The sequence below is a fragment of the Camelus dromedarius genome, chromosome 15 (genome assembly GCF_036321535.1).
Source record: "Camelus dromedarius isolate mCamDro1 chromosome 15, mCamDro1.pat, whole genome shotgun sequence".
Lineage (NCBI taxonomy): Eukaryota > Metazoa > Chordata > Mammalia > Artiodactyla > Camelidae > Camelus > Camelus dromedarius.
In genome coordinates this window covers 56,623,033-56,649,825 of record NC_087450.1, presented here as the reverse complement: position 1 = coordinate 56,649,825, position 26,793 = coordinate 56,623,033, and the positions used below count along the sequence as shown (strand labels likewise).

Here is a 26,793-nt window from a genome sequence, read left to right as displayed (position 1 = left end):
TCAAAGGGTGCAGGTGGGAGATGAGACTGGACAGGTGGGTGGAAACTTTGTTCACCAAGCTAAGGAAGGGTTTAAAAAATTGTATACATTTTATATATTCACTTGAATGGCTTTAATCATTGGAGTGACATGACCAGATTGTGTTTCAAAAAGATGACCTTGGCTACAGCATGGAGATTGAACTGCAGCATCACAAAAGGAACTGTGGGTGATCCCATTAGGAAGCTGTGCCAGGCGGAATAGTGGCCCCCCAAAATATGTCCGTGTCCTGATCCTCAGAACCTGTGAATACGTTAATTATATGAGGAAAGAAAAATTAAGGTTGGAGGTGGAATTAGTATTACTCATCACTGACCTTAAAATAGGGAGATTATCCTGGATTATCGGGGTTGGCCTTGTGTAATCCCATGAGCTCAGAGAACGGGTCAGAGAGACGGGGCATGAGAAGCACCTAACCTGCCCTTGCTAACTTTGAAGATGCAGGAAGTATTATTAACCTTACTTTGTAGTTGAAGAAATTGAATTTCTAAGACATGCTGTGACCTACCCAAGACCAAGCATTATTAAGCATTATAACCAGGGTTTAGATCCAACGCTCTTGACTACAGATTCTCTTTCCATTTCTACACTATTCCAAGGAACCCCTGGTAGACCCAGGTTAGAGTCTGACTGGGTCAAATCCCAGACCCACCTGTAGGGTCCTCCTCTTCTCCCCACCTCCTCCCAAACAGACCAAACCCTTCCTTATCCTCTTCCCTTATTTCAAATCGTATTGGCAGGGTGCTGGGGATCTTGCGTTGGAATCTGATGTAGGAGGGCACGTGCATGTAGGCTTACAGAATTCTGGAGATTAAAAAGCCCTTAGGAATCACCTAGTGCAATTTTGTCCTTGGACAGGTGGAAAAACTGAAACGCAGTGAACACAAGTACCTTGCCCAAGGCCCCCTCCAAGCCAGCAAGACGGTCAGAACTAAAACCTGAGTTGCCTCATCCCCAGACCAGTGCTCCTTCCACCGCGTTCCAGGGGCCCTTCCTGAAATCTCCAGTTGACATTTGGATGGATGTCACCTGTCTGTGGCTGTATAAATGGGCCGCAATGCAGCAGGTCCCTGGTTGTACAGTTCAGCATTGCTAGGTCAGCTTGCACTGTGGCTCCCTTCCCCTGGAAAAGCGAACTCACTTTGGTAGAGCTCTTTTTGTGTGAAAATGTTACTCTATTAAAAAAAAAAAATGTTCACAAAGGAACTTCAGAATGTCCCACTTGTAAACTGGGAACAGCCTGGCCCATCATTGTGGGCTCGAGGCCTGGTAATCCCAGGTCTCCCTCTTTGTCCTTCTGTGTTGGTGGGAATTCTGTCATCCAAATATTTCTCCATCTGTGAAACTGCAGCAAGAGCTTTAGAGTCACACAGACCTGAATTTGAATTTGGACTTAGGCCCTATATATGTGACCTCCAGCAAGTCAGGGGCAGAGGCGTAGCAGTGAGCAAGGCCCCACCAGGAACACAGGAGACTATGACCTGGACCTTGATCATCATAAGGCTACGTGGAGATTCAAGTTCAGCTTCACTGAGTACCTATCATGTGCTGGTCCCTTTTTTTTTTCAATTGAAGTACAATCAGTTACAATGTGTCAATTTCTGGTGTACAGCACAATGTCCCAGTCATGCATATATGTACATATATTCGTTTTCATATTCTTTTTCATGAAAGATTATTACAAGATATTGAATATAGTTCCCTGTGCTATACAGAAGAAATTTGTTTTTTTAAATCTATTTTTATATGTAATGGCTAACATTTGCAAATCTCAAACTCCCAAATTTATCCCTTCCCACCCTCTTTCCCCTGGTTTACTATGACTGTGAGTCTGTTTCCGTTTTGTAGGTGAGTTCATTAATGCCCTCTTTTTTCTTTTTTTTTTGATTCCACATATGAGTGATAGTATATGGTATTTTTCTTTCTCTTTCTGGCTTCACTTAGAATGATGATCTCTATGTCCATCCGTGTTGCTGCAAATGGCATTATTTTATTCTTTTTTATGGCTGAGTAGTATTCCATTGTATAAATATACCACAACTTCTTTGTCCAGTCATCTGTCGATGGACATTTAAGTTGTTTCCATATCTTAGCTACTGTATACAGTGCTGCTATGAACATTGCTGGTCGCTTTTAAGTACATCTCTCATTTAACTCCCACAGCAGCCCTGAGGTAGGTAGTACCACATATGTTCTTTAGAAGTGGAAACTGAGGATTAGAGAGGGTGAGTCAGTGGTTCGGTATTATTCCACTTCTAAGTGACAGAGGTCTGGACCAGGAACAGTCTTTGTGGTTCTATTTCAAGTGTCTTCTACCCCATAATGATCAATGTAGTCCAGTGAGCAAGCAAATCAACACAGCATAACAAGAAAGTGTCCATCAATCTCCTATCTATTCATCTGTCCACATTTACCATGCTCATTCTCCAAGTATTTTTCCATTTTTATCTATCTATCTACCTATCTATCTACCTATCATCTATTATCATCTCTCTTTCCATATCTGTACATATCCAAGGACAAAAGATGGTTCAAAACGTAACAGAATTTCTGTCTTGATCAGCTCAGGCTGTTATAACAAAAATACGACAGACTGGGTGGCTTAGACAGCAGAAATTTATTTTTCATACTTCTGGAGGCTGAAGTCCAAGATCTAGGTGCCAGCATAGTCTGGTTCTGGTGGGAGCCTTCCCTCTGGCCTGTAGATGGCCAACTTTTTGATGCATCCTTACGTGGCAGAGGAAGAGCTCATCTCTCTCCTGTCTCTTCTTAGAGGGGCACTAATTCCTTCATGAGCGCTCCACCCTAATGACCTTATTACCTCCCAAAGGCCCCACATCCACATACCATCATAGAGATTAGGGCTTCAAATATGAATTTTGGGAGGATGCAAACATTCAGTCCATAGTAGTTACATATGTTTAAATTAAATGAGGAATAAAAGGAAAAAAGAGGTAGAGGCATAAAACAGAGCAAGATTGAGGCTAACACAAACATGTATTTCATAGAGACCAGCTCATTTACAAGGAGTGGAGCAGCCGTGTGGCTCTGGCCCCCATTGCCTAAGGAAGGACCTGAGCAAATGCACACTTCATCGTATAAATAGGGCGAAAGCAGACCAACTGTTCAGAAGATGCTCACTTCTTCCTCACACCGAGTCTTCCACATCGTGATCATCATCCTGGAGTTGCAACTAAAATTTGTCCATTATTGTTTGGCACAGCATTATCTCTTTTGATTCTTACATCAGCACTGGAACTATTTCATCGTTCACCTCTCTTTAGAGATGAGAAGATTGAGGCTTAGAAAGGTTAAAGTCCTCGCTAAAGGCCACCCAGCTCTTAGTGGGAGAATGAGGGTTCAAACCCAAGTTCACTTTTGGCTTCCCCCATGATTCCTAACTGCTGGGTACCCGGGGTCCAAAGGCTGGGCTTCAAATTTTGTGGAAGAATTTTGAATGACAACAGACAGCTAGCCGTGGGGTGGAATGAGATTATTTCCTTCTTACCCTTGAGAGAAATTACTACTGAAATACATGGGATCACCATTTTTGGTGTTCTTGTGTTTATATTTAATCTCTGAAATCAAACCAAATTCTTGGGGGATCAGAGTCATTGCTCCCATGGCAGTAAAACATGTATTTGGTATTTGATTTGAAACTTCGTTTCTAACTGGGACCAAATCCAAGCATTGTGAATTTAAACTGCCGCCTGCCTTCCTAGCCTACCTCGTGAGTGTAAAATCAGTGCAACTATTGTCCCCGGAGAGCGCTGGTGGGCTTGTGACTGTGTTTGTGCCCCATGAGGAATTTGAGTTGGATGGTCCAGAACGTCTGTATCCAAGTGGCATGATTTTTTGCAGCATGCTGTAATATTCCAGAGGAGCTGAAAAGGAGGTCGTAACTGGGTTCCTTTCCAGAAGTGTTTCAGATGCCGTGTTCAGTTGAAACCAGGACTGAATTGATTACCATATTAAGCAAGTTATAGATGAAGAAGCCAGTCGCCTTGTTCTGTTTTCCCAGCCAGGATCCAGACTTGGGTAGAATCCCTTGACTCACATCTGCCTCCTTTCCCAGGTTCTGTCTTCCAGGAAAATCTATGCTTTTTATTCCGGATGTGGTCCCAGGATACATTCATAGTCCTCCCCCAATTTTTCCTTTCAGTTTTCCTCAGTTAGTTACTGATACCACCATCTACCTGGTCACCCAGACCAGAAACCAGTCATCCTCAAAATCTCCCTCTTCTTCACCCATTCGACCCATCCAAGTTGCTCAGCCAGCCCGGGGACCCTCCCACTAGGTGGCACTCACAGTCACCCGTCTCCCTCCCCATTGTCATCACCTTTGTTCACACCTGGCCGATTGTTTGCTAGAAGAGCCTTTAAATTTGCCTTTCTGCCTCCAACCCACAGATGTCAGAGCGATTCTATAAAACAGATCTGATCATGCTAGTCCTGGGTAGCTCCCCACTGGGTACAGAGATTTTTCTCAAATCGTGGTCTCTGAAGCCAGGGTTCTGCTGCCAAGACCGGGATCTCCAGGCCTCTTCCCTGATGTGACCAAAGCGTTCGCCTTCTATTTACATATGGGCTTTTTCAAAAGATTTTGTTTAAGGAAAGCATTAAAATAATTTTCTTTAATGACCCCACTCTATTCATGCCTCCTGACCACGGAGCACCCCAGGCTCCTCTGTACCGCCTGCTCAAGCTGGAACCATTCTCCAGTCACAGGCGGTCCTCACTGTCCCCCAAACATATGTGTGATGCTTTGTTTCTTTGAACACACTCTCTTCTCTGCTTGGAATGGAATTTCTTCCTCCTTTCTTCTCCAAGAGCCCCACCCGTCCTTCAGAAGCAGCTCAGGTGTCACCTTCTGTGGCTGGCCTGGATCCTTCCTTCTATTTCCTTCAGGCCAACCGTTGGCCCCCTCCTGTGCTTCCCCCCGGACCCTGGGCATGTGCTGATGGTGGCCCTGGCCACAGAAAACTTCCCTTCACGTCTTCCTCCCCACCACCCCTCACCTGATTATGGGTAACTCAAGGACAAGATTTATATTTCACTCGTCTCTCTGCCTTCCCACTACCCAGCGAAGTACTTGACCCCTGAGAGAAACTCAATAAATAATGAGGTAAAGCCACACCATTAATTATCAGCCAATCAACAGTCTGGTCGGGAAAAGCTAAATGCACTAGACGAGTAGCAGGTAGGTGACAGGGCAAGGAGGGCACGACCAGAGGAAGGAAACAGGAGAAAGGGGCTCAGGGCTTGTTGATTCTGGGCTGCTTTATATGTTTTTGAATATAACTTAGGTATAATTAAAGGCTTTCGAAAACTCAACACATCCCTTAGGCTGGGAGCTCTAACTGGGGCCCCTGTGGGAAAAGCAGACTGTGCGGGTCCTACTTGCTTGGATAATTTCACACCCACAGTCTTAATAGCACCTGCGTGCACTTGGGCTTCGCCCTTTAGCCAGAATGGACTCAGTTAATGCTCACAACACACCTGTCAGCTCCAGGGTTATTGTTACGCCCATTTTACAGATAAGAAAACTAGCCCTGTGCAGTCACCCAGCTAAGACGCACTAGAACCTGGAAAGCACGTCTTCTGACCCTCAGTCCTATCTTTTTCCATGTTGCCTTATCTCCTGAAGTTTCCCCAGCGCGTTCCACGTGCTCTGGGAAGGAGGAGACGGAGGAGGAGAGGAGGAGTCGGGGAGATTTATGACATCACTGTGTGTTCTTTGTGACCAAGACCTCAGGCTCTACTTGAACACGATCAAAAAAAGACCTTACTAACATCACTCTTCTTATTCAAATTCCTTTTTTGATTGAGCTATAATTCACATACCACAAAACCCACCATGTTAAAGTGCACTGTTGGTGGTTTTCAGCACATTCATGAGGTGGTGCTTTCTCATTCCACAACATTTCCATTAATTAATTTCTGATGCTTTTGTTTTCCAGATTCCAATGATGAGAGACCCTGGATGGATTCGAAATGTATGGTCTTCAAACATTAATGTGAGTGATGTTGCTGTGAATGTCCTAATTATACTTTGACATTTCAAAATGAGAGAAAATACTCTTTGACAAATTGGTTTATTGCCGTGGATACAAGCAGTCCCCAAACCAGGACCCCGCCATCCGACTGAAGCTTTCAGAGTCGGCCTGTAGCCCTTATAAAGGTTTCGTGAGCCCCAAATGTTGCTGAGAATGTTTTGGCTAGTTTCTAATCTCTTCTCCCTGGCAGCCATCGTCTCCTAGGCATAGATCTGATTTTGTCATCTGCCCAATGAAAAAACATTCAATGGCTCCCTAGTGCCAACAGGAAAAGGTTCATATTAAGTTCATGCCGTTTGTTTGCTTTGGACGGACTGTCACAGGTATTTAATAAAAGCCCTTGAACCTGTCAAAGCCCTTCTGCAGGTTTTACCTCTTCCTCCTGCTTCCTTCCTCCATTGGTTCTTTTGTCCTCCTGCCTCAGTGTCACTGCCCTAGGCCTGGTCCCCAAGCCTCAGCCGGGCCCTTCAGGTTTTCTCTGCAACTCTACTTCGTGCTTTGCTCTCTGCTCTTCTGGGGTCTCCCTAGATCCCACTTACCACACACAGCCCGAGGGCCGGACCACCCCTGCCCCTTCCGTCCATCCCGGATTCCAGACCCTGCTAATGAATCTGGCTCTCTGAGCCTCTCCGGTTTGGGGAGATACTTTGCTGAGCACCCCTGGCCGTGGTCCCACTCCATGCAGTTCTTCCCTCACGGTGTGTTCATCTCACCCTACCTGGCCCTGGACTATACTTGAAGCTTCAGCAACTCCATCCAATTCACTCTACCCTGTAGATTTTCAACCTGAGAGCCTTTCCTGGGGCCAGGAGACTTGAGGGAGTCAACTGAGGTGGGGACTAGGGGTGGGGAGGCTCACGTGAAGGTTTCTGGAATAATCCAGGGAAGAAGTGGTGAAGCCCGGACACTGACTTGTCCTGACTGTGGCCTGTCCTAAGCCTTGGGGGTGTAGACTAGAAATAACACTTGGTCTCACTCTCAAAGAGCTGAGTCGGGAGAGAGACTCTGGTCGGAGTGTGGACCAAGAGGGTTTGCAGAGGGCCCAGGAGGCCGAGTGCAGCGCCAGCCAGAGCGAGAGGGTCTTCCTTGAGGTGAATCCAGAGGCTCCAGTTAAGTGAATGAAGAGGGCTGCTGAGGAAGGCCTGGCCCCAGGGATGCTGTGAGGAGCAGAAGTTCAACTCTTGAGTGGATTGGCAGGGATGGGGCCCAATCAGAGACCAGGAATCTGAGCAGCGGGCAGTTGGTGGCAGTTGAGGCTGGAGTGAGGGGAGCGTCCGCTTCGGAGGAGAGAAGGCGCAGGAAGTCCCGGTGAGTGAGCGGCTCCACCTGTGGGCAGGATGCAGGCCCGCAATCAGGAGGTGGTCCGAGGCTGCTTCCCATGGCTGAGTCCCGTTCTCCAGACCGGGGGGGGGGGGGGGGGGGGGGGGGGGGGGGCTGGAGCCCATGGCCACCAGGCTTCCTGGCCCAGCCTCTGGCCCAAGGTGCATGGCATACAAGAGAGGCAGTCAAGGAAAGTAATCAACTGAGCCTCTCCTGCCAGCCCCAGTGCGGGCCCTTCCCAGAGCTCACCTGGTAACAAGATAGGAAGCAGGGGGCAGGAGGTGTGAAGTAGGAACTTTCTGCTTCAACCTTCTGTTCGGTCTGGAGCTGAGAGGCAAGGTGCGGCCTGGAGATACTGAACTGTGGGTCAGCTGGAGAACAGAGTCACAGAAGTCTCCAAGGGGACAAAGTTACCCAGGGAGTTTGTACGGCAAAGGGAGGTGGGTGAGGGCATACAGGTGGGTTTCTCATCACAATGTCTACCATTCCAGCTTTTGGTAATTTTCATGTTGTTATCCTCAGAAAATAGGTTCATAAATTCCAAAAATGCTTAGTGATGAGAAAATCAAAAATGAAGGGGAAGTAAAACAGGGCAGAGAGTGGGACTCAAAATCTCTGTCTCTGTCCATCTCTGTCTCTGTCCTTGACTGTCTCTGTCTCCTAGTTATTGTGTAAATAAATGTGCTAGGCACTGAGGGTGCAGTGATGAGTGTGTCATGGTTGATCTTTTCCTTGAAGGACTCACCAACCATAGGGGATGTAGAGGTGCATGAAATGACATAGTGACGAGGCTTTGTGAAGTGGCCCATGATGGAATTCCACGGGGGCTCACTGGTACAGAGAAGTCAGTGATGAATTCCTCATGGACATGAGGAATGTCTGAGGGAAGGCTTCCCCGGGAGGTCCAGCTCTCAGTTTGGAGAATCTGGCTGTGGAATGCACAAACCCCCAAAGTGCACACCAGCACACCTCCCGCCTGCGTCCCCACACGCACGCAGCGGTTCCTTCCAGGCGAAAGACCCTGAATTCTGCAGGGAGAGTTGAGCAATGAAATGTTCGCCAAAAACGCTTAACCCGTCTGTCTAGCTCAAACAGGGAACATTGTGGTACAATTTGTGACATGAAGCCTCCGTCTTGGACAACCCGTACTTTGATTGCATGTGTCTAACACAAACACCAATTCCCAGAATTCTAGGTTATCCCGGCACAGTTACTTGGAACCATATTTTGCTCATTCTGGTACTTTCTTGCCTTTAGGTTTGAAAAAGGGCAGGATTTAAAATGTCTTCTTGGATGGGGAGTGCATTTTGTGGGGTGAGGAAGTTAACTTTGTCTAGATTTAAATTGATTTTTGAAAAATTTTATCCAAGTGCTTAGTTTCCAGAAAATCAACCAGGAGATGCTGGCTGACAACTAAAGCCCAGTTCCAGGTTCCTACCCCATCTATTTATGTATCTCCTTTGCACGTTATCCTGTGGACTTACTGATAGAGGAGAATCTGGCTGATTCACACAGAGCGGCACGCGCAAATACATTCTCTTTTCCTGTACTCTGCCATTTATGTGTAATCTCACCCTGTTTTAGTTTGTTCTGTTTTCATACTCTGCCTTTCTCATAGATGGACTATTTCTTGGGGGGAGGTGTATTTCCTGAATGTTGTGTTTGCCTTTCTTTTTCCCTGTTTGGAAGAAAAATATATGCTTCTCATCCCCTGCCTATCCTGACTCCCCTGCCCTTCCCGCCCAAAACACACACATAATGTCCTTAAGCTTTTACTTTGGTCTGTCACCTGGAAACGATCACATTCTTTATTTTTAAGGCCATTAACTTGTTTTAACTGAGATCTGTTTACCTTATTTGGATGACCATGATTTTCATATAGTGCTTTGGTTTTCTTACTTATTTAATAAATCTTATGTGGTACTTACCAAGTGACAGGTTCTTTTCTAAGAGCATTACAAATATTAACTTACCAGTTCCTTACCACAGTCCTATAATTTGGTCCTATTATTATCTCCATTTGAGAGGCGAGAAAATGAGCATAGAGAGGTTCAGCTACTTTCTCACAGTCACACAGCTGATAAATGGCAGGGTTAGGATTCAGACCCACACCTTCTGGCTCCAGAGACTTTGTTCCTAAGCATGATAACATGTTGTCTTCATAAGAATTTTCTCTCGTTCATTAGTTTCTAGTTCTTTTGATTTATTCCTTGCGTTTAACACCTCTGTGATGTCGTGTGGTTCTCCCAAACTCCCGGCAATCTTTGTAGGTGCCCTTTTCCCCATCCGTCACCTTTCTCTCCGGGAGGCCCCTCTTCCTGCTCTCAGTCCTCCGCCAGTGCTGTCATCTTGGGAGCCCTCAATACGTCCACGGTCACCTAGATTCTTGTATTCTCCTTTTCTTAGTTTACTCGTTAAAAATAAGCACAACTGAAGTTTGTTTTCATGTGACCTCCCAGAAAAGGGAAAGAGAAGATGTTTTTGAGCCCTTGCCTGACTCTCATTCTTAATCTGCCTTCACATTTGATAGTCTGGTTGGAATTAGAATTTGAGGTTGATACTAATTTTTCACAGAATTTTGAATGTATGTTTTATTGACTTCTGATGACCAATGTTATCTATATGCCAGTCTGACTCTGTCCCTTCCTGCGTGACCTGTTATTATTATTGTTTTCTGTCTGGAAGCTTTTAGGGTCTTCTATTTATCCTTTGTGTCCTGAGGCTTCACAGTGATGTGCTCAGCGGCGGATCATGTCTCATTCTTTCTGCTCAGAACTAGGAGCACAAGTCTGTGCTGTCCTGGTAGACAACACACACTTAAACTATTATATATCAGCAGATGAGATATTGCAACAAATTAAAGGAAACTGGAAGACAAATAAAAGAGTGGGATGAACCCATGAAGTTCTCCTCCCTTTTATCTCCTCTTGCCCAACTTTTTGATCCATGATTTGGCAGATTTCCTTAATTTCATCTTCTACTTTGCCTTTATTTTTGGCAATCAAATTTTTACTTTTAAAAATGCTTTTTAGTGCTCCATTTTTTTCTCTTTCACAGCATACTCCTGTTTTTGCTTTATGAATGAAATATCTCCCCGGATCTCTCTGACATTCTAATTTGGGGATTTCTTCCGATTAAATTCTCTGCTGTTCCCTTAATTATTTGTATTTCTTCTGGAGTCAGGTTTCCCCGTTTGTTATTCTTTCTCTTTCACATTGCAGAGTTTCCTCAGAGGTCTGCTGATTTGCAGTTGACTGTTTTTATTTAACGTGGATGGGACAGGAAGGTTGCCTGGGAGCTCCAACTGCTGGAGCTCATTTTAGAATAAGCAGTCAGGGAGCTGATTGTTCCCCGGGGACCCGTGTGGTTCTGGTTGCGGTGCCTGTTTGAGGTTCTCCTGGGCAGGTAGCCCCTCCCTCCGCTGCAGCCCCTTTGCAGGTCTTCCAGGTTATAACTTGCTCCTTGTTATTTCTTTAATCAGCCCTTCCCTTTGCACTGGCCTTCCAAATTTGATTAAATATCTTTTCCACTGAAGATGCCCCTCCCGTTCTCTTCACTGTTTTAAGTTTCCAAGTTCTGCAGTTTCCTTGAAATCTAATGAGATTAGATATCTGGAAGTAAAGGGAAAACAAACACATCTGTGTTTGTTCTGCTCCACCTGCTGTCCTGCCCCAGGATTTTCCTCCTTGTCTAGCATTGTTAATGTGGCCATTCTGCATGTGTTTGATAACATTCACTGTGTTCCCATCGAGAAACACTCTGCGCGTCTCTTCCAGCCAACTGCATTTTTTTTTAGCCTGAATCATCATAGCCTCACTCTGCAGCCCTTGTCCAGGATGGATTAGTGAGAGGCACTAGCACGATTGGATCCAACAGTAATGTATTTAATTAGAATCTTATAGAGAATGATCATTTCCTGTGCAGTGAATTCTTAGGTTTTATAGAGACATCCCAGGGTCCCTTTCTCACTTGTGAGTAGAAACAATCTATCAATGTCTCATCTTAGCCTGTATTCCCAATCCTCCCTCTTAGCAGTTCCTTCTCCCACTCCAGTGGGCATCTTGTTCTGAATCGTGTGGCCTTGTTTTCTCTTGCTGGACACACTGTATCTACCAGATCTTGAGGACAGAGGCATCGCTTTGCCGTTAACCTCCACTGTGCTGGCACATGGTCAGCACTCAGAAATGGCTTGTTGCGTAAGTGGGTGCATTCTTTGTGACTTCTCTCCTGCTTCATGCATGATGAGGGTACCAGTACCTTTAACACCAGGCATGACTCGTTAGTTTATTTTTCATAGAATGAATATGTTTGCAACCAGGCACTATGGCCCATATATGATACCTAAGCATAGGCTTCAAAATATTTATCAAGCACCTCCTAAGTGCCAGGAACTGTGAACTTAAACAGAAATAGTCTTTTCTATGCTGCAGAGTCCACTGGCTGAGGAAAGATTTTACAACAATTGCACATGCAAGTGGAACATTTTGACTATTATCAATACTTTGAATAAAGGATTTGCAGAACAGTACAAGTGTCTTAACAGGGAGAACTGATATAGTTGGGGAGGTTAGTGATGCTTGAACAAAGGTTGAAGAATGAGTAGTGGTTAACCAGGTGAAGAGGGGAGAGGATTCCATGTAGAGAGAACAGCATGTACAAAGGCCCTGTGGTAGGAGGGAACAGGACAAGCATAAACACATCAAAATGGTCCAGTGCAGCTGGAGCTTAGATTACATGGAGAAATAGCAGATGGAGCCAGAGCACCCGTGACACTGGACATGCAGTCAGATGTTTGACGTTGGAGAAGCGGGTGTGTGTGTCTCTTAGAGCCACTCCCTGATTCTGATGCTTTCGAGCTTATCCAGCTGTCCCTGGGTCTCCTGAGGACACTGCAGCTAAGCTGAGCATCGGCTGAGCAAGATCATACTGTGGTGCATTCAACGCTACAAAGCAGGGTGTGATGGAAGATAATAAAACTGAGCTGTGTTGGGACCGGGATAAATCCTTGTCTGCTCTATCTCCACTCCCTGCCTCCCATTTGAAGTTCAAGAAACTCCCACATGATTCTTTGTCTTGACTATGTCCTACTCTGCTCAGAATTCCCTCTTATTAGATCAGAGATGCCCAAACCTTCACTTACATGTCCCCAGGGGAGGGAGGAAGGAGAGGTGAATATTGGTGAGAGGCTATATTTTTAAATTAAATTGAATTCACATTAGTTCCTTCTTCTGGAACTATCTGAATATCCTTTGAAATAATTAGAGATGCCCAGGGTGTTGTGGACCCAGAATTAACAGTTACCACACTGCATGTGTGTTGGGGGGGTGCTGGCAGGTTGACGATGCAAGACTGTACCCACGAAGTCACGTGACAAACAAGTAAATGACAGGTCAGAGCTGATGATCTCTATCCCCACTTCCTCTCTTTCCCAGGTGGAGACTGAGGTGGCATATGCAGGGTCCTGTAAGTGGCAGAACACAGACCAGAACCCAGGTCTCCAGTGCCCCAGAACCACACCCTGTCCAGGACACCTCAGATTCCAGAAAGATCTGTGGGATTTTTTTACTGAGCCTATGACTTCACTGTTCTGGGAGGAAAAATCACAGAGCGTGGCTGAGACCCAGGTCACACTTAGTGTGGAGATCGGGGAGGGGCACTCTCCCTCTGGGGACTTGGGTTTCCTTAAGGATGGAACCTGAGGGCTGGATTGGGGGCAGATCTGAAACTCAGAATTAGTTTCTGGAGCCAACTTACTCTTACAGTCCCTTTGGACAGTGTGCCCTTTGTCCCTTCTCTCCTTTTGGGACAGAAGCCTCAATCACCTTCTCCATTTCACCCAACATAGAACTTCCCTAGAACCAGGTCATCCTCACTAGGAGGGGTGCAGAAGGTGGGTTTGGGGGAGCAGCTAATTCAATCCAGGCACCAGGGAATCTGGTGACAGCATTCCGAGCCCAACCTGCCCACCTCTACACAGACCTCCACTCCTCTGCGGGTTGCTCGGGTGGGACACCCTAAAGCTGAGCCCAGAATTCTCAAATTAGTTATGCAAAAAATACATCAGTTACCTCTGGAAGGCAGAGAGAAAGAAGGGGAGGGGAGAAGTTATTCGTGGAGTTAGGGCTGGGAGGAGCAGTAAGAGAATAGGGTTCAATTTACTGCCGCTGTTCAGACCCCTCCACAGCCCTGTTCCAACGGGGGTCCAGCTGGGAGCTCCCAGATCGTCTGTGCACAGGCCTGACCTGTCTCCTTAGGCCCTTTGTATGGTGATCACACATCCACCGATTTTCATCCTTCAGATCCTTCGGAATCTACAGGCACGTATGACCCTGTGCTCGCACTAGGCCACCATCTCTCCACCTCCCGTTCCCTCCACTGGGTTTTCTTCTGCAGGTTAAACAGCTTTAGTTATTATACTTAGAGAGTGGTGTGGCCTCGCCTTTCATACTGGGTCATTCCCTCCAGACAGGTGCACCGCCATCCTTATGGCTCTCCCGTGTGAAGGCCGGCCCTGCAAGTGGTTTTGTGAGTGTAGTGTGACCCGCAGAGAAAACCAGGAAAAGTTACTGCCTTTGTTTCGGGCTCGCAGATGCACATCTGTGCAGCCCAGCACCACAGGGCATGGGGTCTTCTCCCCCGAGACTGGCAGAGTGGCACGTCAGCTGCAATCTCGTGGCCATAAACGTGCTGGCTTCATGACTCAGTAGAATACCATGCATTTTAAAGATGAGAATCACACTTTAAGAAGCAAGTTAATATTTTTTAGCCTCCAAACTTTGGTAAGGAAGGGTCGGCATGATCTGGAGAAACCACAGAAGAGCATAGCATTTGGTTGAAATGACTTGCAGGTATTTTCGGTACTGCTGCTTCCAGTTGCATTCTCGTATACAGGACAGAATGTGCCAGATGTGCACATGATTTACTGAACCGTGCCGTGTTGGCCAAACGACAAGTCAACAGAGCAACGTACAAATCCCATGCAGTTACCAGAACCGACTGCCCAGCCTTTTAACATGAGAACATCCTTTTTCAGGCTCTCCAGTAACCACAAATCTATCCAAGCTACTGGGAGCTAAAGACGAAAGAAGAAGTCTCTTCCCTGTAAGAACTTGTCTTACAAATAGGACTTTTCCATCAAGATTTGAAAGCACCATCCAAAGGAGACGTGGGAAGGGGGACGCAGTTGTGTGCCTCTGGCTCTAGCTCTCAATTTTCCCAAAGAACACGAAGGCCCATGGTTTGTGAACCAGGATTCCTGAGTTTTCCCTCCTACTCTGGTGTGTGACATTCGGTGGTGGGCTCTCTGGTCGTGCCTAAGGAAACGGCTTCAGCATGAGAAAACAGCCCAACTCTCATTCTGCATACAGCCTGGGCAGAGTGGGGCACAAGATGGTCCTAGATAGTCAACTAAAAGTTTGGGTTCACAGGGTCACACCTGAAGATGTCTGATGCTCGTGTAGCAATATTGTCATATTTTAAAGGATTCCATTCTGACTGTGTAATAGCTTTCCAGTTTATCACCATTTAAAAACTATTTTTAGTTAATTGGACAATAATTCAACAACCATATCTTATAATTATTCATCATTTTTGTCTATGACTTAAGCATTTTATAGAGGTCTTGTAGAGCTTAAATTCCTTGGAACTGAAGCTCTTTCTGCAGCCATGTCTAGTTCAGAAATCTCTTAATGGCACGCTTAGTATATAACACCAAATTTCCGTGCTCTGTAACGAATGGATAAGGCCATTTCCACCCTCAGTGCTTTCTCAGTTTGTTGGAGTGCAGCTTTCTGAATTAAATGTCCCTTCTCAGTAGCTTGCCGTGAATTCAGAAATCAGCAAGGCAAAATCCGATGTCATGAACGGATTTGGTCATGCTGTGCGCCCAGCTTCTGCTCAGCCCCAGCGTGGACCAGGTTCTGTCCTGAGTCCAGCGCTGGTCTCCAGCCAGCTTCACGCAGAAGCCTTGCTTAGCCCTAGCTCACCTCTTCTCTCTCCCTCCTCCTCTGCGCGTCACCAGACGCTGACATCATAACCTCTGTGAGGTCATCACAATCCTGCCACCCAACAATGAGCTTTTAGCGGAGTCTGCAGAGGGCGCAGATGAAAGGATGAGGGAGAAGGAGAGTAAATGGGAGGGGAGGAGGTGGGTTGAGGGGCAAGATCAGGAGGAAAGAGAGAGACGGGCAAGACAGGGTGGGGTTGGGGGTAGCCATGCTAGTCTTAACAACAGCCAGTAAGTGGTGGCCCAGCCTGCTGGGGTCTAGAAAACTAGGAGAAAGAAGAAAATCATCCAGGAGACCAGTGATCCCAGGAGCAGGAACCTCCTTGTGAAGTCAGTGGGAGTTGGATGGGGTTCTGCCAATATGCTCTCCAAATGGGGAAGACGAGCCTTTCTTCCGGTGGCAAAGGTGAATGGCGGGAGGGAGGGTGGAGCATACCGTTGGCCGCCCCCATCAGTACGTCAGACTGTCTCCTGTGCTGGCTTCTCAGGCACCGAACTCACTGCAGAATGGAATCGGTGACTGACATTTGGGGACACCAGAGCCCTATCACAAAACTCTGAGTCTGGATTCTACCTTCTGTTAATGGGTTTGCTCTGAGCTGTTAGACAGTCTCCTTGTCTGTTCCAGGTCATTGATTGCCTTCTTGTGGAGTTAAGAATGATACAGGATGGGGCATTTTTGTTAAATTCTAATGTATCCAAATGATTTTTCCGATATTCTATCTTATTAACCTGGGAAGTGCCATTTCGATGTATGTGCCGGCACGTGATACTGAGCGTATTTTCAGGGAGTTCTGCATTTGGCGCCTAACAGGAATCTCCAGGGTCGAATTCCCTTTAGAAAAATGAGGCAGTGGGGACAGGAACTTTGATTCCCAAACCAGGACCCCAGGAGAGCCCACGGCACCTCTGTGAAATAGGTGGCGTTTGCCTTTGCTCTCCAACCCCGTCCTGGTCCCTCTTTCCCTTCGTATATTCCACAGAGCTGAGGCACGAGTGGTAATCAGCACACAAATATTCACAGCAAGCGCAATTTCATTGGGATTTTAAGACGGTGGGTTTTCCCCTTGGTTTTGTTATGTTTCTGAGTCAGGATAGGGTGGTGGTCAGAGATGTCTCAGAATAGCCAGCTTGTGTAGACAGGGGTCTACACTTGAGTCCCCAGCCGGAGCACAGGTCCTGAAGCACTTCTTCTCTCCCGGGTCTTTTTAGCCTTCTTTAATGGATGACTGTGGAAACAAAAGAAAAACCAGTTTTTCTACATCCAAGAAGGACTTAGATTCCGGGGACGTTCCCAGGGCTCTCATTTCACAGCTTGGGGTGAGGACTTCACACCTGTAGAGGTGCCGCCCACTTCCCACCTGGAGTGTGGGTGGGGATCGCGGCGTTACCGCTGGAGCTTTGCACTTTCACTGACTCAAAAACTGATGAATTTGGCAATGTTCCTTCATCCATTCTCCATGACAACCAACACCTGGTCATCGCTTGACCCTGTAACTGGACAGTTAGATCATTGCAGCAGCCGCCTACCTCCGTTGTCGTCTGCTGCCCAGCCTTCCCGCCACCCTATATGGCCCGCCCACCATGGCCAGATTCACTTCCATAAAGTGGAGATTTCATAGGTTTTCACTCCCTGCTTATAAGCTTTTAATGGTTCTCCAGGGCCTTCCGTTTATTTATCAATTTATCTATTTATTTAATGGAGGTAGTAGGGATTGAACCCAGACCTTGTGCATGCTAAGCACGCACTCTACCATTGAGCTATATACCGTCTCCCCTTGTAATTAGGTTTATTTATTTATCTATCAGGGCCTTCTGTTTAAAGCATCAACTCACTAGGCTGCCATTAGTGGCCGTGATGTGTTGGTCTCAGCCTGCTTTCCCATATTAACCACTCAACAAACCCGTATGGGTTTAACTGGTCTACTTCATGGGATTTTTTTTTTTTTTTTTTGATATGGCTGATTTAAATCTACCATCTTACTAGCTGTTTTCTATTTGTGCCATATGTTCTTTGTTTTTTCTCCTCATTTTCTGCCTTCAATGGCTTTACTTGAATACTTTTTTGTGATTCCATTCTATTTCCTAATTGACTTATTATTTATAGTTCTTAATTTTTTTAGTGAGTTCTCAAATGCTTACAATTTACATCTTTAATTAGAATTTATTCAAAAATAATACAATGTGTAGGGGAAGGACCTTGTAACAGTACACTCCTATCTCCCCTCCCATCTTTTGTGATTTTATTTTCATATATGCTACTGACACACAGAGCATTGCCATGATTTTGGTTTAGATCCAGGACTGATAAACTATGTCATATGGTCTAACACCTGTTTTTATAAATAAAGTTTTATTGACAAAGTCATGCCCATTTGTTTACCTGTCGTCCATAGCTGTTTTTGTGCTCTGATGGGAGAAATTAGTTTCAACAGAGACCACATCATTCACAAAGTCCACAATATTTACTCACTGGCTCTCTTGCATGGTTTCTGATGAGAAGTCTGCTATAATTCTTATCTTGTTCCTCTGTGTAATTTGTCTTTTCTCGGGCTGACTTTGAGACTTCCTCTTTGCTTTTATTTTCAGTAACTGAGATGTGATATGCCTGTGTACCTGCGTGTGCCTCAGAGTGTGTGTGTGTGTGTGTGTGTGTGTGAATATTTACCCTGCTTGATTGCTTGGTGTTCTTTGAGACTCTTGGATCTGTGGTTTTGTGTCTGTCACTAATTTTGGAAAATTCTGGGTCATTATTTCTTTAAATATTTCTTCTGCCCAGCTATCTCATGCTCTTCTTCTGGGATTCCACTACATGAATGCTAGACTGTTTGATATTAACCCACAGCTCTTAGATGCGCAGTTCTTTTTTTCACCTCCCTCATTCTTTTTCCCTCTTTGTGTTTTAGTTTAGGTGGTTCCTAATTACCTTGGTTCAGCTTCCCTGATTCTTTCTTTATTCTTTATGTTGAGTCTATGGATGCGCCTGCTGGAGATATTCATTACTATATATTCCATTTCTAGCATTTTCTTTGGATTCTTCTAGTTTCTGTTTCTCAGTGAAATTACTCATTGGATTTTGCGTATTGTGTACCTTATGCAATGAGAGACTTTAACCTATTAATCAGGTTTTTAAAAATGCATGTCAGAGAGTTCCATCATCTGGGTCACATCTCAGTCTGTTTCTTGTGATTGCTGTCCTGCAAGGATGTCATCTTGCCTCTTCATTTGCCTCCAAATTTCTTCTTGAAAGCTGGACATCTTGGTAGAACTGTAGAAACTTAGACAAACTGTTTTTATCTCTAGACATGGACCCCCTTTTCCCCCTGGCAGGCCTTCTGAGTTGGGGTGTGAGTTAACCTGGGTGGAAGTTGGCCAGGTTTCTGGTTCATTATTGCTGTGGTTACCCTCAGTGCCCCAAACCCTTCAGACTCCTGTGGGAACACCTTGTGTTTTAGGGTAGAGATGAGTTTGCCCGAGAAAGACCTACGTGACTCTCAGCTTTAGATCCTCCCTTTGCGCTGGACCTGTGAGAGGGTCCCTTTGCATATTATTTGTTCTCTCTCTCTGCTGTTCTTGTCACCCTGCTGTTGGTCTTGTTAGCTCAGATGTGCAGGGTGGCGGAGGGAGAAATTCTCTGTTGTTCTGAGTAAGCCTTAGAGGAGGGAGGCTTGGTTCTCCGAGGCCCAGAGGCAGTTAAATGACAGCTACTCCCACCGGCCAGTGGGGCTGCGGTACATCCCTCTCTGCTCTGAACCCGGAGGTTTTCCTTGCTTCATGGCTGCACCATGCGCACGGGCCCCAGGAATCTTGGATTGCCCCCAGCACGTGGCCCAGGGGAGGGCGCACAATGCCGTCTAATTCATGTATCTGTTAGGGTCAATTAGGGTGGTGTGGCCTTCAAGATGCAGCTGTGACCAACTGTCACCCACTCTCCTTTATCCCCTTGCGACTTCTTTGGTCCTCTTGGATGCCTCAGCCCTAATCTGACCCTCTCCCAAATTTGGGGGTGGGCCCTCTGTGCTTTGGTTCCAGACATTTGCTCCCCTTGGTTTACCTTCCCTTCTCCTCCTCCTCCCCTCCTGTGGAACCCAGAATGTCTCATACCTGCCTCTTCTCCCAAGAAACTTGCTTTGGTTAGCCTACCCACCAGCACCCAGGGAACGCACTCCATCACTGATAGATTTCCACGCTGCTCTGTGCTCTGCCCTCTGAGGGAGTGAGGCAGGGCCAGGTTGTCCCTGGTTCCCATCTCACTCTTGAGGCCTTGAGCCAGGGAGTATCCTGCTGAAGTCATGAGGTCTACAGCCCAGGGCTGGCCTTGCACCCTCCCTTCCAAGGAGCCCAAGTCAGGCAATGAGATTAAAGTGCAGCCCTCTGGGGGAATAATTCATTGTTTTTTTTTTCTTTGCTATCCTTTCTGCTCAGGGCATCTACAGAGCTCACCACTGATGTCACCGCCCAGGGCTTTCAGGAGACCTGTCAATTGCACACCTACCTGTATTGTCTCATGGGGCTCCCGTGAAGAGGGACGGTCACCCTTTCTGCCTCCCCTCCCACTTGCAGAGCCCTTTCAATTGTGTAGGTAGCCAATCTGGAAAATTTCAGAATTCCCAGGATAATAGTTATTGTCACTGCCTAGAAGGCAGGAGGTTTCCAGCTAGTATAGGGCCGTTTAGATCATTCTCTTTCATTGCTTTTATATGCAGAGAGAAGTTCTGACCGTTGAGGAGTTGTAATTGTTTAGTCAGCAATCTCTGGGTGTCCCTCCTAGGAGGGAGTCAGCAGCCTGCTGGGTCTTGAAGCTGGGCATGCAGGTCACCCCATACCAATGCTGGGCTACACGCTGAACACATCCTTCGGGGAATTGCCACTCAATGTATTGGGTTCTAGAATTTAAAAATCTTTAAAGTTAGCAAAAGCCACGTATTTTACATGATTACTTTTTCCATCCTCAAAGTGGAACTGTGTGTTAAGCATTTGCCTCCCATTTTCCAGATTGTGAAACTGAGTCTTTAGACTCGAGGATGCTTATGTTGCTTTGCTCTAGCATCACTCCTCCCTCCTTCCTCCTCCAGCGGCTGGAGCAAGTTTACTCATCACTGTGGTTCCTTCTCTTCCGAGTTGAGCTGAAAGCAGCAGGTCCAGGGATTGGCTCAGGGGATCACCTCAGCTCTCCTGGCTGAGTCACAGCTGGGTGACTGCCTGGTTTCAGACTTTGCAGCAAGGGGCCCTCCCAGGGGGACTCCAGAGAGGGCAGGATCAGCAGGGCAAGAGCTTTGGTGAACCCAACTCAGCTTATACTGAAATGTGATCTAGTGGGTTCCTCTCTAGTGGCTTGTTGGAAAAAATTCTCCCTGCCAATCTGGCCTTGTTTAGATGTTATGGCAGGAGTGGGGATACCAGGGAAAGCGCCAAGGACACCAAACTTTTATCTAGACCTAGCAGACTTCTCCAAAGGGCACCAGATGCCTTTCCAACATCTCAGGGATGGCTGGAAAGCATCTCAAACTTAGAGTAGCCGAACTGCACTCCTGAATTTCCTTCCAAGCCTGCATTTTCCCTCTTCCTTGTGCATCTCAGTAAAGAGCACTGCGTCCCTCCGTTCTTCAAGCTGGAAGCTGGAAATGGAGATTTCACCCTTGATCTCCTCTTTCACTCTACGCTACCTCCACCCGAACCATCCATCTGCCAACCCATGGATTTTACCTTCAAAATATATCCGAAGTCTTTCCACTTGGCCGAACCACCCTTCCCACCCTCCTATCAGCGCGAACCACCGTCATTTGCTGTGGTTTCCAGCAGTAGCAGCCTGTCTGCTCGCTTCCACTCCTTCCCCCTACAGGCCATTTTCCACATAGCCGAGAAGTGACTTTAAAATGTGAATTAGATCACATGATTCCCAGGTTTCAGCCTCTTCTTGGAATATTTAAACTCCTTGCCTTGGTCTGCAGGACCCTAAAGCTTTGGTCCTGTTGCCGTCCTCAGCTGCCCCATGGCTCTAACCACTCAGAGAGCTGCCTCAGGACCTTTACACTTGCTGTTTCTGCTCTCGAGAAAGCCCTGGCTCCTCCCACATCTTTGTAGGACTTGAGTGTTTCTTCTCTCCAGGATTTCAGTTCAAGTGTGACCACCTCTGATCATCTGACCTAAATTATTTCGCCACAAGAGATTATTTTGTTCCTTATTTATCTGTCCCTTTCCATGTCTCCCTGCTGGAGAACGGAAGCTCCAAGCGGGCAGGGACCTGTCTCTCTTGTTCAGAGCTACATGTCCCAGTGCTGGGGCAGAGCCTGACAAGTATTTGCTTAACGAGTGAACGCCGCAGGGGTGCTTGGTCTTTCGGATAAAGGTGGACCCGTGGTGAGAAGCTAAGTGTAAGTCTCAGTAGGGCCAACACAGCTGCCGCGGCCTCGGTGTGGCTGAAGAAAGGAAGGGAGGGTCGGAAAGGTTCGGGGACGTGCCCAGATCCCACAGCTCAGGAAGAGTCGGTTTACCAGGCTGCCCACTGCACTCGGTTCGGGAAATATCAATCTAAACTGTTGAATTAAATATAAGACTTTGGGGAGGAAAATCAGAAACATGGCCTAAGGTCCCAAGCCCACAGGAAAACTAAGTCGAACTTCCTGCGACAGATCTCCGCCGCCTAGGGCCGGGCGGGCCCTGAAAGCGGCCGGGTTGCCTGCATCTCATGAGGCCCTTCACGCCGCCCCGCCACCCCGGCCCGCCCCGCTCGCCCCGCCCCCAGGGGCGGGGCCGCGCTGACAGGGAGCGCGCGGCGGGCTGGGTGTTTGCATACAAAGGCGGCCACGCGCGCGGCGCCGCACGGTGAGCAGCAGCCTGCGCGCCGCCCGCCTCCGGTGTCGACTCCCGCAGAGCCCGGGCGGAGCCCCAGCGGACACCGAGGTAGGGGCCGCCGCCTCAGCTGGGCCCGGCGGGGAGGGGAGGGGCGGGGCGCGGCCAGGCCGGAGCTGGCCGGGGGGCGCGGGCCGACCCGACACCCGGGGGCCGCCGTCTGTCCCCGCAGCCCTTTCGGGGCTAGTGGTTCGGGGAAGGAGGCGGAAAAACAGGCCTGGGAGCCCCGCGGCCTCGTGAGCATCCCTCGGGCCTTCTCCCGCAAGGCTGACCTTGACCGGCCTGGCGGACTCGAGGGGCGGCCGCGGGACCCCGGGACGGAGGGACCAGCTCCACCCCGGGAGGATGGGTGGGTAATACCTGGGCAGGGAGCAGCCTCAGGTTAGTGCTAGGGACTTTTACGAAACTGTTCCCTTGGCGGGGTTTAGAATTTCTGCTTTGTTGTTGAGGAAACTGATGCTCAGGGAGGTTGACTTACGTGCCCAAGGTCACACAGCTGCTGGGCTGCAGGCTGAGCCCGGGTTGGAATCCCGGTTCTCAGATTACAGTCTGGTCCCCCTCTGCCAGCCTCCGTGCACCTTTCCTACAGCCTAACGGGTGCGAGGCCTTCCATCAGATACCCCTGCGAATAATCTTATTTTGAAGAGGGCTCGGCAAATGTAGGATGCAGTTTTTTGGAAATAACTTTGAGTGCCGTGGAGCTAGAGTGTGTCTAGATTGACTGGCTGATAATTTGTGTGGAGGGTGGTTGCTGAAGAAAGCAGATGTCAACCCAGTGTGTGACCACCGAACAGGAAGCTTGACTGAAACAACTGGTGGTCTTGATCTGGAGCTTTTTTAGAAGCTGGTAGTTTCCCCAGGAGAGTAGGAGTGTTTTGGAAAGATGAACTTACAAAAAACGTTTTTATGGGAGGGGTGCTGGGTGGTGGTTGTGAACTTTACTGTTGATTGCCTGTCCTATAATATGGGTCTTAAGAATTAAAGTAAGCAGTTGAGGAATGTATAGTGATCTAGAAATGAATGCACACTTACGCTTCTTCCCCCCTAGAAATGTTGGGAGATCTGAGTTTGCCTTACTGTTCTGTATTTTGATAGTGCTTTATGTTTGCCAGTATCTGTTTTATTATGCAGTGTTTTTGTGTATGGGTGTGTGTTTCTGAGCTTTTATGCCTGATTGTGTGTCGGGTCGTGTGGTGTTGGGGGTCCAGGCCTGGACAGAGCCCCCGACTGGAACTTAGTGGGTCTGGAGGCCCCGGGCTCTTCTCAGTTTTGCCTCAGCTTGCTGTGGGGCCATCCCCTAGTGCGTTCACCATCCCAGGTCTCAGTCATCAAAAATCTTAGCTCTCTGGAAAAGAACAGCTGCAGGGGGCAGACCTGCTGAGTCTTGTTCCACAGGAGAGAACTTGGGGGTTCAGGTGAGGGACTGATGGATCTCCTGGTCCTGGGGGGACCTCGGAAAGGCTGAGGCGAGGTCTGCCCTGGAGGGGATGCGGTGGCCAGCCTAGCTAGAAGGAAGCCTGTGGGACAGCCCTCTGTCCAGTCAGGTGCACTCAGGGCCCAGGACCAGAGAGGTGGAAAGATATTTCAAAAAAGGGCCCGAGGCCACCATGGCCTTCTGGGAACCCAGGCTGGTGCAGAGAACTTGGCTTTGAGTTGGCACTTACTGTAACTTGGGCCAAAGACAAATTCTCTTGAGTGTTGGTTTCTTCATCTCTGAAATGAAGAGACAATCACACCCACTCACAAGTTATTGTCAAAGTTAGCTGAGATCTACAAGTGCCCCGGGACAGAGTAGGGGGTGTCAGTGACTCATTGTGGTCATTGTTACTTTAAGGGAGGAGCATTAGGTGCCAGTGAGGAGGGCTATTCAAAGGGTTGGGACAGTCCTACCTAACACTGGTCTCTGGGCTGTCAGTCATCCCTGTGGGACCCCCTCTCACACTGTGAGTTGGCGTCTCTTGGGTCCTTTCTCTTCTGGGGTTGAGGTCTAAAGTGTCCCTGAAGGAGATGGACTGATTTAGCAAGTGTGCCCCTGGGGATCGGCGAAGACTGTGGGCCTGTTGGCTGGGGCGGCTCTTGGAGCATTTTGAGAAACACCTCGAAGACGGTGATCAGGTTGGGACACTGAGGCTGGTGGTCTGACCTGTTTGCATCCAACTTCCTCAGCGTGACCGAGGCGTGAGCACCCCGGGCTGTCAGGGTGATGAGGAACGCATGAGGCCGTACTGAGTGATGGCAGTGTCAGCGTCGGTCGAGTTCCCTGGGGAGGCGGGGGCAGAGTCCCACCTGTTACATTTCACTGAACCCTGGCCCAGGTCATTACGGGCTAAGCCCACTCACTTAAAATCTGAATGGGATTTGTGAAAAGAGTTTGGGCAAAGCTGCAACAAGCCCATCAACGATTTGACACGTTCTTAATGTATAGATGACTCCAAGTGCCTATTTGATGGCTGTTTCCTGAAATATGAGCTTTCTAAGCTGTGAGTGGAGGGTCTAGAGACAGAGCAGGGGCCCGATGCCTGCTTTTGTTCGTGGCAGCAGGTCCAGCTTTGGGGACGCCTTGGGCTGGGCTCCTGAGTGGGGACTGCACCAGGGCCCTGAGCCACGAGGCGGGGAGAGCCTCTTGCCCGTGGTGGGGGCTGTCAGGGAGAATGTGACCCCCCTTCCTGTGTCCTCCCCACTTTCCTGTGCTCCCCTACTTCTTCCTCTTCCCATGTCTCCCCCCTCCCCCTTTTATTCAACAAACAAGAAGTGAGCAGCATCTGGGGCTGGGGTAGGGACTGGGTTATGAGCAGCTGGAATATTTTGAGGGATTTGAGTTTCTGCCTGCGGGGACCCCTGGGTCTGGACATGGGTCTGTGTTTTTTACCACTCAGCTTGGGACCCACTGGTCTGAAGATCAGTGTAGTAGGTCCATAGTCATTTTTTAATGAAATAGAATAGAAAAGAAAACACCAGACCAGGACATACTAATCTTAGGTTAGGTCTTGTTTTGTGAAACTTGTTTTAGCTGTGTTGTGTGTGTGTGTGAGTGAGCTCGGTGGGGTGGGGGGCAGAGAGGTGTGTGGGACAGAGTGCCTGGTGTGTTGGGGGGGCCTGCGTGGGGCAGGGGTTGGCCCAGGGTGGTTGTGCCATGTCCATTGTCCAGCTGGAGGCCCAGTGGGAGCCAGTGGATGGGGCTCCATCTGGAGAGGCGCTTTTCCACGCTGGTGATCATAACTGCATCTCTCAACCCACTGATCAGGTTTGCGATTCTCACAACCACCTAGAACTTTTTGCTAGTGCTTGAATGCTGGGCTTTCCAGAAAAAAGCTGTGGGCTGTTAGAGCAGAGTCAGGGCTATGCATCGACTGTCTGTTTGCTCACAAGGCCGACTACGGGCGCTGCATTCAAGACACACGGCTGGCCCGGGTCTCTGGGGGCACAGACCAGCGTGCTGACGCCAGGTGCCTTGTTCTCAGAAGGCCCGGTGTCTCCTTGCACACACGTGTTCTTTCTTTTTGGTGAAATCTTCCTCTGCATTCACTGGTCTCACTAGGCACACACCTCTGGTTTACAAAGGACAAGACAAGCAGCGAGGGTCATGGGATAACTGGGCACCAGCAAGGGAAGCCCCCCACGGCCGCTTTGGCCGGGGAATTTCCTGCCGGTGAACCCTGCATCATCCCCAAAGCGGCCCAGTCTTGGGGTTGCCTTTGGGCTCAGGTTTTTGGACAAAATGGAAATGTATTCCCAGCCAACTGGAATCTAAGCATACCCATCTGATATTACTGTGTTGATTTTACCAATGGTATTCTTTGCCCTTGTCTGTTTGGGAAGGTGCAGTTTAAATAATTGGCATATACAAAGCACTGGCAGGCTGCAGCCTTAATTCACAGTCCAGCTCTGCACTTGGAGAAGTGCTTTACACTTGTGCCACCTCACGGTGATCCTACCAGGTGGGCGCTGTTGGTATCTGCCACCCGTTTTATAGATACGAAACGAGATGCCCAGAGATTAGTAACTTGCTCATGGTCATGGGTTAGTGGGTGGTGGAGCTGGGGGATGAACACCAGCCGTCCGCCTCCAGAGCCCGCATCCTTACCCCTTGAGCTGTAGGCTGCTCCGCTTGAGCATCCAGGTGCTAGTTAGTCCCGCCGTGAGTTGCTGGTTGGAGTGGGCAGGGGTCCCGCAGAAGTCGGAGTCACAAAAGCAGGGCTTTCTTTTTGACCAAGTCACACACCTGGAGGGCGGGCCCTGGCAGGTGTGTAAAGAGAGGCTGCAACACCCTGTGCTCTGAGTAATGAGTTACGCAGTTAAGAGCCAGGGGATTGGGGTCTCTTTTGCCCAGCACATTGGCCACATTGCAGTTGAGACACCTTCATCCCCTACTGCCAGTGCCTTTTGTGCTCCTTGGCAGGGGCCTGAGAACACTCATCACATGGGATTATAAGATCCAAGTGTTGCAAAATCCCAGCACTGGAGGAGCGGTCACCCATCTGACCTTCCTGACCAAAGCAGGAGTTCCCTCCCCCATCACAT

General features: G+C 48.2%; 1 protein-coding gene across 4 annotated transcripts in view; it reads left to right on the top strand.

The window, feature by feature from the left end:
• The window catches only part of LPIN1 (lipin 1), a 113,258-nt gene that overhangs the window by 25,815 nt on the left and 60,650 nt on the right, over positions 1-26,793 (top strand). For all 4 annotated transcript variants that reach the window (XM_064494725.1, XM_010989678.3, XM_010989677.3 and 1 more), the window contains exon 2: positions 6,000-6,056. In XM_064494725.1, the coding sequence (XP_064350795.1) occupies positions 6,000-6,056 (57 nt within the window). The remainder of the gene's footprint in view (positions 1-5,999; positions 6,057-26,793) is intronic.